Here is a 20,854-nt window from a genome sequence, read left to right on the forward strand (position 1 = left end):
AATAGTCAACAAAATTTAGAACTGCTGACCAGCGAGATGAAACTAATTATAAAATTGAATTCTCAATTAACTCATTATCTATATAAGAAATTTTAAAAAAAATTAAACTCGTCAGACCCGCAAACTATGTCAAATAGTCAAACCTGTGAACATATCCGTAAACTTTATAAAATTTAATAATGTGAATTTTTTAAAAAAATATATTTTTTTCTTTATAACTATGTGAGAAAAAAATAGATGATTAAAAAATAAAGTTCATTTAAAAAAAAAGATATCGTACTAAACTCGTAAATCAGGACAACTTGAGTTACTCTAGCAAACCCTTAAACCCTATAAAAATACAAAATAAGAAGCAATAAATTACAAAACTCAATTTTTAATCAATCCAATATTGAAAGATCAAATAAATAAAAAAAATAATAACAAAAATTAAAAAAAAAAGCAATACATTATATATTATTATTATTATAATCCACAATATGATAGGTATAAGTGAATCATAGTTTTTTCATACCCTTTAATTTTTCTGTTAATAATAATAATAATATTACATGTAAAGATATTTTTTATTTTTTTATTAAAATTTAAATTATGCCTTAACCCAATATATAATATATATATATATATATATATATATATATATAAAGAATAATTTTTTAAAAAAAAACTTGAGAGGATCCTAATAATTTTGCCCTGTACAGTTTTGTCTTGTCTCTCATAAATGTGTAGTTTTCTTGAATCTTGTGTAAGCTAAGTTTCTGTTGAGAAAAAGAAAACAAAAGAAAAAATAAAACATTTTGATTACCTTACCAGCTCCCTTCAATTGTTCTCTCCAAAATCTTCTCTGCAAATTTCGGTAGTGTTTTTCTTATATTTTTTTTCTCACCGTTTCATACTGCCTCGCATTGCTAAGACACAGAGAAGTAGAGAGGTTCTTGTTTGATGGCTTTTCTTGGAGCCAAATTTTTATCTTTGAGACCAGCAGCAATACTTTTCTTCACTTTCATGTTAGCTTCTGCGTTTATTTCTGCTGAAAGAAGCATAAAACATGGAGTGTCTAGATTGAGTGAAGCAGAAGAACTCGAGCCTAATTACCTTGTGAAAATCATCAGTTTCTTATGGCAGTCTGATGAATCTGGTTATCAACATGTTTGGCCGGTAACTCAAAAACTTGATTTTGTTTCTATCAATTACAGTGATTGATTTTTGATGTATTATCTTGAATGAAGTGTCTCTGTTAGCATATATAACAACTCTATCCATCATTTTCTTTTCCCATGCAGGAACTAAGTTTTAATTGGCAAGCTGTTATTGGTACTATAATTGGATTCTTTGGAGCAGCATTTGGAAGTGTAGGTGGTGTTGGTGGTGGCGGCATTTTCGTTCCTATGTTGACCCTGATTATTGGGTTTGATCCAAAATCAGCAACAGCTATATCAAAATGTAATGTCTAAAGGTTCTGTTGACAGGACCTCTCCTGTATATCACTGAAATCTTTAATTGGGAAATGCACAATCATATACATTCGATTCCTTTTGAACCTTTGATTTTGTTGATCTAAGCTGGATTTATCTTTTGCCTGAGGCAGTTGGCTTGGATTCAGCCTCAAAACGCTGGTTTTTTTTTTTTTGGGAACAAGAAGCTAGTTGCTGATTGCAACGGAAGGTGCTGAGAGTGAGTGTAATCAATGATATCTTAGACTGTTTAATTTGTTCAGGTATGATCATGGGAGCAGCAGTCTCAACGGTTTACCATAACCTTAGACTAAGGCATCCAACACTTGATTTGCCTGTGATTGACTATGATTTGGTGCTCCTTATTCAGCCAATGCTCATGCTGGGGATTAGCATAGGTGTCACTTTCAATGTGATATTTCCTGATTGGGTGATCACAGTTACCCTAATTATTCTGTGCATAGGTAATGTTAGTTGCATTGAAGTTCTGATTACCATAATTTCCTCTTTTACTAACACCCTTGATTGCTTGTGGTGGTTTTCAGGGACATCAGTGAAGGCATTTTTCAAGGGTCTTGATACATGGAAAATAGAAACCATATTGAAAGAGGTAGTGTGTATGCTTTTTTTGCTTGTTGTTATGATCTGGAGCATTTAAAGTAGTATGAACACCCTGGAAATTCTATATAACAATGGTTTTATGCCTCATAATTAATCTTATATAGAAGCCACAAATAACAAAAATCAACCCATTTTATACTTTTAAATCTCACTTGATTTTGATTTCAGGTTGCTGCTAAGCGTTTTGAGTCAACTGGTGAGATCGTCTGCGGTTTGATTTCAAGTCTTGCGAATCTTTTTAAAGCAATTCTCGCTCACTGTCCATTCCTCTGAAGTTAACATGTGTGAACTGTTATGCTGTAGCAGGTGGTAGTGAGGAAGTTGAATACAAACCTCTTCCAGATGGACAAGGCAACGATCCTCCAAAGGCCAGCAAGGTATTGAAGATTGGTTTACCGTGGAAAATGAGCCAGGACAATATAGTTTTGTGATTAACATAAGTGAATAATTAATGCAGGTTACCATACTTCAGAATATTTATTGGAAGGAACTTGGACTTCTTGTTTTTGTTTGGGTGTCATACCTTGCTGTTCAGATTGCCAAGGTTTTCTTTCCTTTCTTGTCCATAATCGTTGTATCATACCATATTTCTCCTTATAATAAACTAAAAGTTGTCATCTCCTTGGCAACAGAACTATACAGCCCCGTGTTCAACAACTTTCTGGGTATTAAACTTGTTGCAGGTATACATGTTCTGTTGGTGCAAATCATCTTGATTTCTGATTTTATTTCATATCCAGTTTGAAGGATGCTTTCCATGTTTTAACAGATTCCAATTTCCATCGGAGTCTTTCTTTACGAGGCCATCGGTCTGTACAAGGGAAGACGGAGAATTTCATCCAAGGGGGATGAAATCATGGATTGGCAAGTGCACCGGTTGCTCATGTTTTCTGTCTGTGGTGTGGTGGCTGGAATAGTGGGTGGCCTGCTTGGAATAGGTGGAGGATTTGTCATGGGTCCATTGTTCTTGGAAATGGGAATCCCTCCTCAGGTATAAGCTTGTGCACATTTCTTTATTTCTAACAGAACATCCTTGCAAATGTAACTACGTGGCGACATATATATATATATATATATATATATATATATATATATATATATATATATCAACGTTGGACCATTAGCCCTAGCACCTAACTACGCAATTCTTGCCCAGGTATCGAGTGGCACAGCCACCTTCGGGATGTTGTTCTCCTCATCAATGTCTGTTGTAGAATATTATCTCCTGGATCGTTTTCCTGTACCTTATGGTGAGTTAGTGTTCCCCTGCACCTATAATTCATCAAAAATATCTATGTTCTTCTCACAAGTCATAGAATGCTGAGCACTCAAATATACTCTATGCAATTGGCTTTGCAGCTCTCTACTTTATTGCTGTGGCCGTCATTGCTGCCTTCATTGGTCAAAATATTATCACAAAACTTATCACTATATCTGGAAGGGCATCCCTCATCATCTTTGTGCTAGCCTTCACAATATTTATCAGTGCCATAGCACTAGGTAAGATTCAGTAAATTTATAATTTTAGGCTGTTAGGAGCTGCCTTCTCCTCTTTTCAGCATGGTAAAGTAATTTTCAGATCCTGAAGACACTTTTTACTTCAATTTGGTAGGTGGGGTTGGCATAACAAGAACGATTGGAATGGTTGAGCGGCATGAATATATGGGTTTTGAGAACCTTTGCAAGTACACAGCAGCATAGTGTACTGTGTGTTCAAGAGACATAGAACAGTTAACTAATTGAAGGTGACATAGAACACATGCTTAAAGTTGATTAAAGTAGGCGTAAGAGTTTCAATTTTTTTTTGAAATAATTAATGGCCGCTCACGTTGATGATGATGGTAGATGCTTTGAACGAAAGTTTCCCACAAATGGAGCTTTCCCTGGTAAAATCATTTCGCATGTAGGCCCAATTTGCAGCTGGAAGCCTCATGTTGCTTTTCATTTTCGTTTTCGATTGATAGTGTTGAATTCCCATTCCCCACAAATACAAATTAGAATAAAACTAGTACATTTCGTGTTGTTTCGGGATGTTTTTTAAAATTTATTTTTATTTAATTATATAAAAATTAAAATAGATATTTATAATAAAGATAATAAATGTATTTTTTCTGTCAAAATTATCTATTCATATTCATGTAACGTTTTTTGTTTTTAAAATAATATGTTTTTTTTATTATCATAATATTTTATTGAAAACAATAAATAATAATTAAAACAATAAAAGATCTAATGGATTTAATTAAAGCAAGAAAAAAATGTATATTTTTAATTAAAAACTTTATTTCTTTGTTCATGTATATATATCTCTTTTTTATGAAAAGATTTTTTTTTTATTGAAGCATTGTCTTTTAAAAAGTTATAATGATTGTGAGAGCAAATTTTAATAAAACAATATTAAAAAAAAAGAATCCATCATTTTTATTTATATGAATAAATTGAGAATAAAAAATTTGAAAAAAAAATAAAAAATTACAATCAAATAAATATTCTATTCTTATTGAATATTTTAAAAAAAAATGCATATTAAGTTAATATAGTTATTCATAAAGTAATTGTTAATATTACCATAAAAAGCTATAATCTTCTTGAAAAATATGGCATAATTGGATTATTGTTTAAATATCATTTCAATATATTTATTTAAAGATAATTTTATATTAAAACTAAAAATTAGAAAATAGAGAAAAAAAATTAAAGGTTATTTAATAAGCTAACCAAATGCGTTTAGGCTTGAAAGGATGGGCTTGTAGATCTAGCTTAGAAGAAAAAGCATAGACGTATATGGACTTGGAAAGCCATGTATAGGCACCTAGCTTTCTTCTTTTTTTTTTATATGAGTGGACAACACGTTATTCACTCTAATTTTTTTAATAAAATGGATGACAAGTCATTCGCTTGGGCAGACAACATGTCGTCTTTCGGTTCAAATTTTAACAATCTCTAATTATCAGAAAGTCAGGGTTCGAGTTTTTTAAACTTCAAAAACCCAAATCTCAACTTGTTTTAACCTAAAACCACCCTATAAACCTCTATATAAAAAAAAAAAAAAAGTTTTTCTAGCTTAAAACACCATTTAATTCATTCAAAAACCATAAATCAAATGAAATCAAATAAAATGAAATGTTTGAGTTTTGATTTTTTTTTTGGCATGTTTGTGTTGACCTTTAGGTCACATATTTATATTTTATGTATTTTGATGACAACAATTAAATAAAATTGGACTAATAATATGCTTGGTTGAGAATAGGTTTAAACAGATTTATATGAAGATCATCAACAAGCATGGAGAATTAAACGAAAAAATCAATCAACAAATCCAAGATACAAAGCAAGTGAAGACTTAGTTCTTAAAGATTCATTTTAGTGCAAAATTATATAAATCTTTATGTCTAACTTGATAGCACAAATTAAAATGAATTAACACACTTCACATTGCATGCATTATATGATTGATATGCATTTAGCCGGTTCAAGATTCATCGGGTTCAAAAATGCTAAAACTAGATTTTAAGTTGAACCAGTCGACCGTTTAGCCATACCAAGTGAATCGGTCGACCTTTTATTCATCAGAGATGAATACTTGGGAATCTGTATGAACTAGCCGACCGATAGGAGATAGATTGGCTTGAACAATCTAAACCGGTTGATCGTTTCATTTGTTAAAGGAATAATAACGGCTATAAAACAGCTAGTTTTGCTAATATATATATATATATATATATATATATATATATATATATAGCTTTTCTAATTGCAGAGTTAAATACTAAAATTGAATATATCTCATAAAAGCTATTTTAAGAGCAAAAACAACTTCAAATCATCAATCTTAAATCATATTCATATTTGTGCAATAAAACCTTCATATTCTTGCACAAGAGTATAAATTCTCGCACTCACTATACTTAAACACCTTCATACATTTTAAGTGCTTTTGAGTGAGTTATAGAGATATAAGCTTCAATTGTATTATCTACGATTTAAGAGAGTTTTGTTATGTTTCAAACAAATTATAATCCTTCAAGAGTTTAAGTGAAAAATTATTGGTCATTGGTGAGGTACATCACCAAGGTGAAAAATCTTGAAGGGGGTATTTCAAATGGTGAAAAGGGGCTTCATGAGGATTCATCAAGGACATTGTAATCTTTGTCTCGGATTAGTAAAGAATACAATACTTAAGACCGGTTTGGTGCTTAAGGTGTGGATATAGGCTTGTCGAACCACGTTAAAAAACTGAGTTTGCAATTTCTATCCCTATACTTTTTATTTTAACCACTTTAATTATATTATTGGCTAATTATGGTAATTATATTTAATTGAGTTAATTTCAATAATTGTTATTATTAGTGAAACACTTAATTCACCTTCTTTAAGTGTTATTGTTGCCCTAAGCCTAAAACAATGATTGGTATCAGAGCTTAGTTATCATTTATATAAGTTTGCTTAGATTTTGAGTAGAATGACAACCACTAATTTTAATGTTCAAAATGAAGGATCATCAACCTCTAGGCTACCTTTCTTTGATAGTAATGACTATACCTAATGGAGCTAGGATGATTATATATCTTCAATCTATTGATTATGATTTATAGTTATGTATTGAAAATGGACCTCACTAGCTTACTAAGATTGAAAATGATATAATGGTTCTTCAATCTAAAAGTGAGTATATCAATGGTGATAAAAAGTTGTTATTTATGGATGTGAAAGGTATTAATACCTTGTATTGTGCATTGATTAGAAGTTAATTCAATAGGATCACATCATGCAAGAATGCTAGAGATATATGGCATGCATTAGAGATAACACATGAAAAAATAAATCAAGTAAAGGAATAAAAAATTGATATATTAGTGCATCAATATGAGTTATTTAAAATGCTTCCAAATAAATTCATAACTAGTATGTTTACTAGAATTATAACTATTACTAATAATTTGGATGCTTTTGGTAGGACTTATACTAATTTTGATATCATGAGAAAAATTCTTAGGTCCTTACCAAAGACTTGGAAAGCAAAAGTGATGACAATCCGAGAAGCTAAAGACCTCACCGAACTTTCATTAGAAGAAATCATCAAATCACTTATGACTCATGAAATCACCATAGAGAAGCAAGAACTAAAAGAGAAACCAAAGAAGAATTTGGCAATCAAAATCGTACACCATGTTGATAGTGATGATAATGAAGAAGAAGTGGAGGAGGACATTGCATTTATCACAAGACAATTCTAAAATTTTCTAAGAAAGAAGCAAGGGATCAAAAAGTTCTCAACCTTTAAGAAGAATAAAAATAAGGAAGAATCTAGCAAGGAAGAACTTAGATGTTACAAGTGTAACAAGACGAGACATATAAAGGTTAATTATCTTCTCTTTCAAAATATAAAAAAGAACCATCATAAAAAATGAGCAATGAAAGCAATATGAAATGATGACTCGGACTCTAACTTAAATGATGATGAAGAGCATGTTGTCAAATGTGTTTCATGGCAATTAAAAGTGATAATGAGGTAATCTCTTCAGATGATGAATTTGATCTTTCTTATAATGAATTGCATAGTGTATTTAAGACATTGTGTGATGAATACAAGAAGTTAGGTTCCGAGTATAGTTTATTAAAAAAGAATCATGCATGTTTACTTATTAAAAAAGATATTTTAGAAAAGAAAGCATGCATTGTGGTTGATGATTGCGATAAGATGAACCAACATAAAGAAGAAAACAAGGCTTAAAAAAAAAGGTTGATAAGTTGAACACCACGCTAGCTAAATTCATTAAAGGTTCTAAGATCTTTAAAACCATACTTGCTAGTAAAGATGTGTTTTCAACAACTGAGGTTTAAGCTATAAACCTAAGAAGAATAAAAAATATTTAACAAATTACTTCATTAAAAACCAAACAATCATATAACTCAAACCAAGAATGTAATTATTTTAGAAGCATTGGACATCTTCTACTCTTCTATGAAGCGTGAGCGTGACCTAACTCATGTCTTTGTCCCAACATCTAGTCAAATGGGTAGAAGAGCATCACAATTCGTTAGTTTATCTAGACCAATTAGGAGCGGATTAAACATGTCATTGGATTTTAATAAATGTTTGTGAATATTTTTTTGATGATGAGGCCCATTGAATAAATGTGCAAGTATACCAAAGCATGTATACTTTATATATTTGAAAGCATCCTATTCACGGATCTCAGCATGAATTATGTGTCGCTTATTTATCTTATGCTTTTAGTGAAGTTTGACATGATTTTTATATATAGTTGAGGCTTTGCCATGCTTGCATAGACATTTATGAATTGCATGCATTAAGAGGGTCAAACAAGTTGAGAGATGTTAGTTATTTTTACAGGTATAACAATATAACAAGTTTTACATTGCATTTGAAATGTTTGGAATAAATTTAGTATCACTTTGTGGTTTTTTGACACGGTTATAGTCTTAGGATCATCTTCATGTGGGTTGTCCTCAACTTCTAGTTAAGCCAAATCTGATAATTCAAGATATAGGGGTGCACTACCGCTCCTATTAGGATACAGATAATGGTTGTTTAAATTTATTATATGCAACTAAATTGTCTTAACTCTCACAATATTAAACATGATCAAATTTTGTTATTTGTAATGTTAGGTGGTGTAAGATTAAGGTGTTTGAAGATAATATCACACACATGTTGTTGTTTTATCGAAGCAAGCTAGATAGTCAACAACCTTTTCAAGTATGTGTTACATCACTTGTGTCATAATTCAAATTAATGTTTAACTATTACTAACATGTATAATTTTAACACTTATGTTATAGGTAATTTGGACTCCGTTCGAGGCTACTAAACTTGCAGTTGCTCTTGGAGTTTGTACTAACAATATTGACATCTGGACAACACTGAAACATTGTATAAAATATACAAAATGTAGTTTTCATACAATTCACTCTAAGAGGGTGTTTGGGAGTGTGATAGTAGTTTTTTTTCAAAGTGTTTTTCATCTAGAAATGCATCAAAATAATGTTTTTTTATTTAAAAAAAATTATTTTTGACATCAGTTTTTCAAAACGATCTGAAAACATAATTTAAGACAAAAAAAAAATTAAAATTTCATGGAACGCGGTTTGCACCGCATTCCTAAACAGTGCTTAAATCTAGAGGAAATTGTGGTTAAAAGTTGCTTGAAAAGGGTTTTGAGTTTGGATTTAGGATTAATTTAATTTTTAAGATTAGGGTTTGGAGTCTGTAATTTAAGGTTAGTGCTTGATTTTTGATGTTTTGATTACAATTTGGATTAGTTAGGTTCTTTTTTTTTCGGTTAAAGGTTTGGGGTTATAGGTTTTGTATTAGGGTTAATGATTTAAGGTTAGGGTTTGGAATTTGGATTAAGGTTAAGACTTAGTTTTTAATTATTAAAGAACTTGCATGTTAATGGTGTAATTAGAGTTTGGGTTTGAGATTTAGATTAAGGTTAATGAGTAATTAGAGTTTTTAATTATTAAAGAACTTGCATGTTAATGGTGTAATTAGAGTTTGGGTTTGAGATTTAGATTAAGGTTAATGAGTGATTAGAGTTGGGTTAGTTTTTATCATTTACAGATTATAAATAAAGTTAGTTGTTACTTGCCAGTATAGTTTAGACATTAATTAAAGTTAAAAGTTAGTTAGAATTTTAACATATAGTTCAAGTCTAGTTAGGGTTTCGATTTAGAGGTAATTTGGAGTTTGTAAAATATTGCAGTTCCCAGACATAAATCATCTGCCAAATATCATGTCTCAATCACAACTTTTTTACATGTCATGTTTGGAAACAGTATATTATTTCACCAATACTATGCTTTTTTTATCGAGTTATATGGCCAAAACTTTTGCTTTTAGTGCTAATAAGCGAAAATACCCATAATTCATAGCAGTAAAGTAGCAGCAGGTACACGAAGATTAATTATTTATGGTTCAAATGATTTCAAAAAATCCCTTTTCCTCACGAGCCAACCACCAACTCTAATCCAGAATTTGTGATGTGGCTTAGATCAAGCCAAGCTAACAAGCCATGGTTTTAAACATTAACTAAAAAATCAAAGGACTTTCAATAACTTCCAACTCGTCATGTTCGTTTGGTCCCATTTGTAAATGACTGGGTACAGATTTCCGAAGTGGCTCCTTCCTGGATGACTACCATGATCCCTCGGCACCAGCAGTTGGATTCTCAAATGCCTTGAATCCCCAGAACGTCTTCAATGCGTAAGGCTGTGAAATTGTTACACCTTCTTCAGTAATCTTAGCTATCTGCAGTTGGGAAATTGTGAACTCGTCAGATGTCAAATTAGACAACATTGCTTCATGTAATTATCTGGTATTAGAACTAAAGAAACACATCCAACAACAATGATTGAAAGATTTGCTTCCTTTAGATGCATTTTTTTCCTTAAAGTCATGGTAGAAAATCAAGACCCTTAGCACAAACAACTATAGAAAGAGGTTCGATGCTGAGCTGGTCCTCAACCATCCAGTTTCTGTTAAGTATACTTTTGGAAGTCCCAAAGCAGCTTGCCACAGTTACCAAATTGAAGATCATTTACTAGAAACAAGTCTTCCTAAGGTGTGCAACTGCACAGATGCTCAGCACATCCTAGTAGACACTACTTGTACAGGATCCCCCTGAGAAAATCTCTATTCACTAAAAATCATTATAAAATGCTGTTGCCAAAAAAAATTGAGATTATTACAAGTTTCAACAACATAAAATGATACATTCATCTTTTACACCCCATCAATAAGCTCGCTGTTGCCAAAAATTGCTTTGTTTAACAAGGATCAGGGGAGTACACTAAAATCAGATTATTTCACCATGGTTGACGAATTAAAAGCTTGTTTACTCTGATTTTTATCAGCAAGGATTTGTGGAAAAGTACAGAGAATTTTAAACCACAAAAACATATCACCATACAAGATGATATGATTCCAACAACAATGTTGTTACCTAAATTTTGAAGTGCAGTGACAATTCAACATGAACAAAAAGAAAAACAAAATTGAACTAAAAGAGCGTAAAACAATGATATATGCACCTAAGAGAATCAACTCAACTTACTAGCACCTTAATGCTAACCATTTTGTATCAAGCATTAACCTTTCTTTCACCATGTTGGCACCCAAACGGCAGCAATTCCAGTAAAGTAACATGAAATTCTATTACTTTTCTAGAATCTCATTCCATAACACATTAAACTCGTATAGTTGTAAGGAAAACGGAGCAGAACCTGAAACTTGTTCACAGCAGACCTATCACGATACAGAAGTACTCGCATACATTTCTCCAGTAATGCAACACCTTCTTCAAAGGTCAAGTTCTCATGCCACTCAGAACGAAGTATTGGCTGTGCCATGTGATTTCCAAATCCAGTTGCTACATGATTCTCCTCAAAGTTTACTCCTATCATAGTGACCTGCAACACTCATAAACACAAATGACCCATATGCATAAAATGCACACAACTTTTCACTCCTCTTATTTTGAGGTTTAAAAACAGAAAAGAAAACAGGTTATGTAACTGATGCTCACCATGCCAAGAAATTTTTGTCCTTTTTTCACACCACCAAGAAGAAGTGTATTCCAAAGCGGGTCAAACTTGTTACGCCTATTATACATAACTCGGGTCAAATAGCTGTGAATCTCTTTAGGCCCCAAAGAGTTTCCATCATCCCACATATTGTCATTCAAGCTGCAGATAATTAGACAATGTAAACCAACAATTTAAATAACATAATACAATAAACAACAGCAACACAAGCAAAAACTATTAATCTACTTTTCTCTCAGCAGCAAACCCTAAAACTTACACTTGCTCATCAAGATAACGCATAATCTCCTGAAAATCACTTATTTCTCCACTAGCACCAATAAGAGAATGCTTCCCAACAGGCTTAATTCTCTCCACACTCTTGTATCGCAGCGTGGACCCATAAGAACCTATCAATTATCAATGCCACAAAATATATCAACAAGAAGAATTATTATAGTACTTCTAGCAATTCTTTCTAAAGGGTCCAGTTATTAGGTACAAATAAGCGCAAAAATCACACTTCCCCCCTTTAAGTTATTAACCCTAAGCACCTCCACAGTAAACCATTAAAAAAAATAAAAACTCACATAGATAATAACTAGATAATGGGTATCAAAGAAACTAACCTCCCATATCAGCAGCCATTAAAATCCCATCTTTATATTTCAAAGCAACAACAGATGACCCAGTCACATATGGATACCTACATATATACAGCAACAAATTTAAAACCCTAAAAAAGTCTCCAGTTTTACAATAAAACTTCTAAATAAACACTGAGATAAAGAGAGAGATAAGAAGGGCGGCATACTGGGTTCTTTGAATGCCAGGTTCAGAGCTCAAAAGGCTGTTCTGTTTGGTTTCAGAACTAGACCCCATTCTTTAAACTGCGTTTGAAAAAAATCAACAAAAACAACGACGAGAAGGAGTTATTAGCAAAAACCCATTACAAATTTGAAAGAGTTACTAAATTTCAGTAAGAAAGACTTACACTTTAGTGTCGATCGAGAGAGAAGAGAGAGAGAGAAAGGGTCTGTGATCTGTTTGGTTAAAGAAAATACTATGCTTTTCGTTTATAAGACTTTAATTTTCGCACAAGAAAAAGAAAATCTCACTCTTTCTTTTTTCAAGAATTAATAAATTCGAAAAATTCGGATTTCTACTCTCTCCCTGGCGGGCCAAGTAGCTTAGTTCAAAGGCTTGAAAGTTTGGGCTTCTTTGGGCCCATGGCTTTTCTATAAAATTTAAACAAGGTTTGAATTACGTTTTGTTTTGGTTTTTTTTTTTTTTAGTTTAACATGGGTGTCCGGACCAGCTTGTGCGCACCTCGACTAATCCCACGGGCCCTGAAGTTAACGACCATGTAAGCCTCCAGTAACCATCATATGAGCAACCACAGGGCTCGAACCTGAGACCACAGAGGGAGTAAATCTCTTAATTCCAAGTTCTTACCACTAGGCCACCACCTAGATGGTTGGGTTTGAATTATGTTTTAGTGTTTATTTTGATGGAGAGAGAAAAAAGTGATACTTTTAATTGTTTCTGTATGTTTATGAAATAAATTTAATTATTATTTTGTAACTCATAGGCACAATTCACAGTATTTTTTATGCATTAATTTGCCTTTAAATAGTCTATACATTATATGCATTTAGATAAATGAAAATACAATTTCTTGATCAGTTCTATATGGCTTGGGCGTGGCTAGGAGCTGCTGTGTTCATTTTTTCATGTTTTTTCATCCTTGATCAGTTCTATATGGCTTGGGCGTGGCTAGGAGCTGCTGTGTTCCATTTTTTCATGTTTTTTCATCCTTGATCAGTTCTATATGGCTTCTGAACATTGTTTCATTTTTTTCTTGTGGTGATTTAATTATTTATGAATTCTTTCTTATCAGCTTTGGTCAGCTGCCTGTTGAGGTTCATCAGCTTCCTTCATCGTCTGTCTAATGTTGTATTGTCACATGAAGACCAGATTAATGAAAATAGAAAAACAACCAAAGAGATCCTTTGGATGAACCCATATGCCCCTCAATTATTGCACCGCCTATGGCAAGCAAGCTAAACAAACACACATATTTTCCAGCTGCACACTTTGGAGCATTCAGGCCAACTACAAACCGCTGCAAGATTATGGCATGAATAATATTTAGAGGTGAAGTTCAAATGATTAGGTTCTAGGTTTGCTTTCTAGAGATCATCAGTTCGAGTTCCACAAACCTCAGGGCTACTAAAGGTTTAGATGGTCATTAATTTTAGAACCCGTAAGATTAGTCGATATGCGCGCAAGTTGGCCCGGACACCCACGTTAATAATATATAAAAAAAGATTGTTGCATGAATTTCTTCGACAATGTGCCCAAAGAACAGCTCGGCATGTAACAAAAACAACCTCAGACATCATATGTGCAGGCTGTCTTTGATACAGGTGTTGGTTCATCAAGAATCTCCACTAAAATGCAGCCGGAGCACAATGATAGCTTGGTTGCTGGAATGAAGTGAAGACTTGTCTCTCGATTCCGATGATGTTCAAGAAAGGACAGTCTCTCTATTAATCCATATCAGCGCCTCATTTTAATTAATTCTTTGTTTCTTCACACATTTGGATTGTCCCTCGTAACTTATTACATTGTTATTTGTTTGTTTTCCATTTCTAACATAACTTGTAACGTCCCTTACAGTGCTTCACAAGGATACAGATCGTCAAGCGAATCTACTCAACCTGAAGCACTTCAGGCAGCTGCTGGCCCTAAAACAAACAGAAGACTAGTCATTTATTTCATATTAGTTGCATACATTCCTTGTATGTATGATGCTGCCAAAAAGGTTGCCTTATAAATACAACATTGGCTTCGCGAGAGCTCCCAGGGGCGCGGCATTTACCTTCTCTATTTTGCAGGGCAGCTGATTTCATGACAGCATGCATGTTGAATCGACTGCTGGGGCGACTACATCTCTATCCTCACCTCTGCATTTTGCATGGAGCACCTCTCTGCATTTCCATATGTTCAAGCATGAGGCTTTTGCTTGAAACTTTATAAAATTGTTTCTCTTGATGTATTCCAACAGCATGCAGTCATGCTCTTTCTATTTTGCCTTGCACTTCTTTCCAGCCTTACATCATGCACTTCAGCTGTTAAACCTTGTTTTAATCTTGATAACTGTTGAAAGTTGCTTTAATCTTAACAAATCTATCTTTTTTAATCGCCATTTGATGATGTCAAGCTCAAGCTGGTGTAGCGCGAACAATCTCACTAGTGATTTACAAGTCTTATTATAATGTATTGACTCTTGACATATGCCCTGGAATTATGAATATACATATATTATTTCTTCACCAAAAAAAAAAAAAACACTTGAGAATTATTAAGGAGCTTTACTGTTTATATGGACCGTGTTCTCTCTCTCTTTTTGTTTTTTTTTTTTTTTTCCAATTCAGCCTCTCATTTTTTTTTCCATTCCCCTCCCTCTTTTTATTTCAATTTTATCTTTCGTTTTTTTTATAACAATTGTTTAGGTTAATTTTGTACCAGTCAAAAATCATGTCGGGAAAACTTTTATATAATTTAATTTTAAACATGAGTTAAGCAAAGAGTTAAGATAAAAAAAATTTATATCAATTTCATCTTTTATTTTTCAATTTCATCCCCAAACTTTATTTTACCAATCATTTAAGTTGTTTTCGGACTTGATAAATTGATTAGGTCACATTAAGACAACTCTCACATAATTTAATTTTAAATTCGAAAACAAGAAGTTGGGTCAAGATTTTTTTTAATATCAATTTCATTATTTTTTTCTTTATTTCATCCCTGAATTTTTTTTACCAGCTCGGTGGAATGTCTTTAGACCAGCAAATCAACCAGGTCATTTTAGAGCAATTCTCACATAGTTTAATTTTAAATTTAAATTATATAAGAAGTCAGATAAAAAAAATTTAAAATTGACATGCTAGGTTGATTTAATAAAAATATTAAATAATTATTTATAGCCTGAATATTTTTTTATATTCAAAATCTTTTTTATATACACGTGTGTCACATAATTTTATTTTATGATTTTTGTAAAATTCTTATTTCTCAATTAAAAAACTACATTAAAACTTCAATTTAAATTAACCATCTCCATTCTTTCCCTTGTGTTTAAACGAGTGATAATTACAGGGTTTTTTTTTAAGTGTCATATTTAAATTCATTATCTTAATCACATTAATATTTTACACTTTGATTTTGATACAATAGAGTTTTTTTTCTTAATATATAAAAGTTAAAACGCCATATTCTCTATTATATATATAAATTGTGATCGAAATTGTGATGGAAGATGCTTTTAAAATATTTTTTACTTGAAAATATATTAAAATAATATTTTTTATATATTTTTCTACTTTTAATATTAACATGTTAAATCAATAAAAAATATTAATTAAAAAATAAAATATTAAAAAATACAGTCCGCACTCTGCTATAATATTGTTGAACTATAAACCCATTTTATTTCACCTACAAAAACGTTGTGAATATGGTTTTCTTTTTCTTTGTTTTTCTCCCTCTAATATGTGGGTCGGTTTAAGAAAAAAAAACCAAGTAATTTAAGGGTTTTTAAAAGTTAAATATAAATTATTTTTTAAAATAAATTTTGTTTAAAAATATATTAAAATAATATTTTTTTTATTTTTTAAAATTTATTTTTAACATTCACGTATTAAAATAATATAAAAATATTTTAAAAATTATTTTAAAATTAAAAAATTAAAATTTAACAAAATAAATAAATAAATAAATAAAATATGTTGATCCTGAATGACGAATGGTGGTTCGGAGTCTTTGGACAGAATAAAAATTTCAAACAGCGTTTGGAAGAAAGACGCCCAGTTAGCAACGAATCCTACCACAGCAAAAGCAAACCTCCGTCAAAACAAAAACACAAAGCAAAGCAAAGCCATAGAAAAACCACCCACAAAACATACACGATCAAAACCACATAAATTATTCTGAATTGTTTTTTATTGTTTGAAATAAAAAAGAGAGATGGTGTTCTACTTCAAAGCCAGACCAGAGGCAGGAGATTACACTATTTTTATGGGTCTTGACAAGTACGAGAACGAGGAGCTTATCAAATATGGTTTCCCTGAAGACATCTGGTACTTTTTTTTTCTTATCAATTTCTTGCTAATCCAATTCAAAGTTTCAATCTTTGCCATCTGGGTCTTTGATTTATTGATTAATTTAGTCAGATATTAATTGTAATTTAATTAGTTTTGTTGTTTTATAAGGTCAAGATTCTCTCTATATGTGATATTTTCCCATTGATCTTATAATAATCAAAGCAGAGAGTGAAAAGTGTTATAATTTATAATTGGGAGGGAGTAATTCAACAAGGTAGAGTGATGGTTTCTCTATCAAATCAAAAATCAATGCTCAGAATTTGAACTTTGAAGAGCCCATGTTATTGAAAAGGGTAAAGAAGGAAAGGGGAGTTTGTAATTCGTTATCTGGATTGGGTTTTGTTTGCAATTAGGGGTCTGACGTTTTCAGAAATCATCAGGGTTTTTCTTGATGGTTTTTTTTTTTGTAGGTTTCACGTGGACAAAATGTCTTCTGCCCATGTGTATGTAAGGCTGCATAAAGGTCAGACCATTGATGATATAAGTGAAGGTGTACTTGAGGATTGTGTGCAGCTTGTTAAAGCAAATTCGATTCAAGGAAAAGTTTCTGAATCTTCCTTTCATTTTACATAATTCAGTTTCTCCCTTGCCGCTATGGATTTATACTTCATGGTTTTAATAGCAAGCTCAATGCTTGTTTCGTAATATAAAGTTACAACCATTCCCTTGATTAAAGTATTCTTTTTTGTTTTGAACATGGATGCATAGTTACAATGAGTTAGTTGTTCGAAACTGTTTCTCTTTCACACTGCAGGCAACAAGGTGAACAACATTGATGTTGTTTACACTCCTTGGGCCAATTTGAAGAAAACTGCTTCCATGGATGTTGGTCAAGTTGGCTTCCACAATTCAAAGATGGTGACATCCTTTGTTTGGTAGTTTGTGTTTACAACTTACTGGAACAATAATGAGCAATTACATAAATTAATCATGTTTCTCTGGTTTTGACTCTTTATCTAGGTTCGAACTGTGAGAGTGGAGAAGCGGCTAAATGAGGTAGTTAATAGATTGAACAAAACAAAGGTAGAAAGAAAACCTGATTTGAAAGGTAAATCTTTGATCTCAGCCTATCATTTTAGTTTATTACAAAACCTGCGGGCCATAAAAAGAAGGCAGGGAACTTCATAATTCTCTTCTCTTCTTATCTGTGCACAAAACCAAACATAGGGAGTGGTTTAGGTTTTCCAGATGTAATGTTGTCAGTTTTTTGCTTAGCTTAGTTCTATAAATTCTTTTCATCGGCCCTGATGATTCTAACGGTTACTTATTACCATGTATCATTGCAGCTGAGAGAGAAGCAGTCAATGCAGCAGAAAGAGCAGAGAGAAAGCTTCTTCTGAGAGATAAAGTGAGTTTTATCCATTCTCATGTGTCCAATTCTAAGTCTTAGGTCAGGTGATGTAGAGCTGTAACATGGAACATGATATCCTTGTGCACTTATTATGAAGAGCATATGATGGCACCGAATTTGTTTCAGCTGGACAGATATGAAGAATGCGTTTGGGAACGCGGTGCAAACCGCGTTCCCAAAAAATTCAAAATTTTTTTTTTTTTTTTGCTAAAATTTAATATGGTTTGTACGTTTTGGATCGTTTTGATGTGCTGATGTCAAAAATGATTTTTAAAAAATAAAAAAACATCATTGGCATGCATTTCGGCACAAAAAGTTATTTGAAAAGCAACCGCTACCACACTGCCAAGCACCCTCGAATTATACCTGATAAAAATAGATCTATTTGGAACCTCTTATAGTTCTTTTCACTCTAACTTTGAAAATAGGATTCCTTTCCTTCTCCTTGGCCTCCTCCTCCCTCATCTCGCCCTTTTCTTCCTCTTATTGGAAATGAATTCGATGGGGAGTTCAGCTGACCTTGTTGCTCCTTAGTCTCCGTAAGGTTCAGAGTCTTCTTGGGTCCTCAAGTGGCTTTCTTTTAGTGGCAGTGGTTTATCATTTAAAGTTATGTAGCCAAGGATTGCATTTGAATTCTGGGTTTTGCAATGTGAGTTTGGGCGTAGTTGGTCAATTGTTAAACCATGTTAAGTACTCTTCCATCGAATTTCCTTTGGGAAGAACACATTCCTTTTGCTTTCTGCACGCACCGCAAGAACGGTTATCAGATCTTTTGATGCTTTGCTTTCAGTGACAATGTGATTGAAATTATAAACCTCCAGTGTAGTTTATCTAAAACATCCAAGAAGTATCATTTATGCTTCCATTGATCTCAAACATTGTGCAAACAAATAGAATCTTCTCCCAGCATTACTTGCAACCTGTTATGTTTTTTGGGCATTAATGTTGGGAACGCTGGAAGCTTCAAATTCAGAAAATTATAGCTTTATCACCATTTTCATAGTCACTAGTATTGGTTGCAACCTGTTTTGTTTTTTGGGAATTAATGTTTGAACGCTGTAAGTTTTAAATTGCAGATTGTTTGGCTATATCACCATTTTAAATGCCCCTAGGATTTATATCTCCTTCTAGCATTTAAATGTGTGGCAAAAAGTCTACTGGTTGCTCTTTTAGCTATTTATTGACTTTCTTATTGTTGTAAAAAGGACACGGTCATACTGTGATTGGATGAAATATTAGACGGTAACAGCACGGTCTATTCTTTTTTTATTATGTTTCTGTGTTGCTGGTATCTAAAAAATCTAGTCATTGAGTTGATCTCTTGATATTAAGATAAGGTATTCCAGTTGCATATTGGTATAATGCATCTACTTGGTTTGATAGCTTTGATCTCTCGATATTAAGAGATGAACTCACAATTCCCATTTTCAACAATTTTGGCTATTGAGTTGCATTGTGTTGCACATTCATGTTCTTGGATGGTTGTGTTGTGCCCGTTCAATTCCTAGTCCTCAGTTTCAAGTTGTGCTGTGCATCTGATCTACTCATTGCTTCAAATATTCTTAGACATTCCATAGGTCAGTGATTCTCCAGTTTAGCATTTTCCCTCTTGTTTCACAAGGTTTGGTTTCAGTTCTTTATGTTCAATAATTTCTATCTGTTCTGGGAGTGTGATCTTCTTTTGATTATTTTGTGCGCTTAGAAAGAAAGGAATGCTTGAATCCTCGAAAACAGTTCTATCCACCCACTGTTGTGGGATAGGATTTTTTTTCTAGTCTCCTTTCACTGCGATGCTTCCCCAGGTTATGGAGGAGTCTCTGTGTCTGATATTCAACGGGAGAAGAGGGCCTTATTTATTGGGTGCCTCTTTCTGTGCTTTCAAAGTTTAGGATGACTCATTCTCTGTTTACTGCTTCTTCTTTTTCTTCCTTTTTAATGTAGTAAGTATTAATTCTTCCATGATATTAATTCTTCAATATCAATGCAGTAGCAAAATTTGAAAGTATGACTCCAGCTCTTCTACCATTTGAGGAGATATGATACTTTGGTTGGAGCCAATCTTTCCTCCCTTTTTTTTATTTAATTATAAAGTGCATAAAAATCTCAAATTTGTCTTTGCAGAAACGACGTGAGGAAATGGAAAGGCTTGAAAAGGAGAGACAGACAGAGATAAGGAGCTACAAGGGTTTGATGGTGGCTGAAAAGATGACATCCAATAAACAAGTAGCATCTGAAAACAAGTCCTTGCAGGAGCTGGAAGACGACTTTATGTAAAGCAATGGTATTCAGGGGTTCTGCTGAACCTGCTGCCCCTTGAAGATGCGGGTTTGTCATTCAGTTTGTGACTTCAAGCATTATATGAATAAACTTAGAAAATTTGGAAAGGTACATGTAATGCCAGGCGAAGGGGGAGGAGATCAGGGTTGGGGAATTACTTGTCTGCTATAAGTTATACTCTGGTGACAATGACAATGACAATGACAAACATGGTTAAAATTGAATTGTGGTTAATGTGTGATAGACATCGTTTATCATAGACGATAGTTTATCAATCTTGCTATTTAGTTTTTGCAACAAGGTTTATTGAAGCTTGTTTGGTCACGCCCATATGCAAGTGCAAATATGAAAATTTGGTTTTAGTCCTGATCCTTTATAGTTTCAGTATTCTGATTTTTAGGATTGCTTGATCAAATTTCATGTCAATCATCTCT

General features: G+C 32.7%; 3 protein-coding genes across 6 annotated transcripts; 2 read left to right on the top strand and 1 right to left on the bottom strand.

Annotated features, from left to right (window-relative positions):
* The first annotated feature begins 740 nt into the window (after nucleotides 1-740).
* Nucleotides 741-4,097, top strand: LOC7458977 (sulfite exporter TauE/SafE family protein 3). 3 transcript variants are annotated; one of them, XM_024589980.1, is made up of 12 exons: nucleotides 741-1,158; nucleotides 1,284-1,443; nucleotides 1,718-1,918; nucleotides 2,000-2,064; nucleotides 2,244-2,271; nucleotides 2,379-2,452; nucleotides 2,533-2,619; nucleotides 2,708-2,758; nucleotides 2,845-3,066; nucleotides 3,232-3,325; nucleotides 3,435-3,575; nucleotides 3,688-4,097. In XM_024589980.1, the coding sequence occupies exons 1-12, from the start codon at nucleotides 943-945 to the stop codon at nucleotides 3,774-3,776; spliced, it is 1,428 nt and encodes a 475-aa protein (XP_024445748.1). In that variant the 5' UTR covers nucleotides 741-942; the 3' UTR covers nucleotides 3,777-4,097. The 3 variants fall into 3 exon arrangements, with proteins under 3 accessions (XP_024445748.1, XP_002324817.1, XP_052304826.1); XM_002324781.3 differs by having other exon boundaries at nucleotides 2,382-2,452; XM_052448866.1 differs by lacking the exon at nucleotides 741-1,158 and adding an exon at nucleotides 1,589-1,616 and having other exon boundaries at nucleotides 1,318-1,443.
* Nucleotides 4,098-9,992: 5,895 nt separating this feature from the next.
* Nucleotides 9,993-12,774, bottom strand: LOC7462943 (proteasome subunit beta type-4). Its single transcript, XM_002324209.4, has 7 exons — nucleotides 12,619-12,774; nucleotides 12,439-12,514; nucleotides 12,254-12,330; nucleotides 11,905-12,034; nucleotides 11,627-11,786; nucleotides 11,325-11,510; nucleotides 9,993-10,350 (listed from the first exon to the last, which is right to left on the bottom strand). Exons 2-7 carry the CDS (start codon nucleotides 12,504-12,506, stop codon nucleotides 10,237-10,239), a joined length of 735 nt encoding a protein of 244 aa, XP_002324245.1. The 5' UTR covers nucleotides 12,507-12,514; nucleotides 12,619-12,774; the 3' UTR covers nucleotides 9,993-10,236.
* A 3,665-nt stretch (nucleotides 12,775-16,439) lies between these two features.
* Nucleotides 16,440-20,787, top strand: LOC7462942 (uncharacterized). Of its 2 annotated transcripts, none has more exons than XM_052449181.1 (6): nucleotides 16,440-16,768; nucleotides 17,203-17,332; nucleotides 17,549-17,650; nucleotides 17,753-17,840; nucleotides 18,079-18,140; nucleotides 20,265-20,787. In XM_052449181.1, exons 1-6 carry the CDS (start codon nucleotides 16,656-16,658, stop codon nucleotides 20,415-20,417), a joined length of 648 nt encoding a protein of 215 aa, XP_052305141.1. In that variant the 5' UTR covers nucleotides 16,440-16,655; the 3' UTR covers nucleotides 20,418-20,787. The 2 variants fall into 2 exon arrangements, with proteins under 2 accessions (XP_052305141.1, XP_052305140.1); XM_052449180.1 differs by having other exon boundaries at nucleotides 17,203-17,328; nucleotides 17,545-17,650.
* Nucleotides 20,788-20,854: the final 67 nt, after the last annotated feature.

This window comes from Populus trichocarpa, chromosome 18 (assembly GCF_000002775.5).
Source record: "Populus trichocarpa isolate Nisqually-1 chromosome 18, P.trichocarpa_v4.1, whole genome shotgun sequence".
In the NCBI taxonomy this organism is placed as follows: domain Eukaryota; kingdom Viridiplantae; phylum Streptophyta; class Magnoliopsida; order Malpighiales; family Salicaceae; genus Populus; species Populus trichocarpa.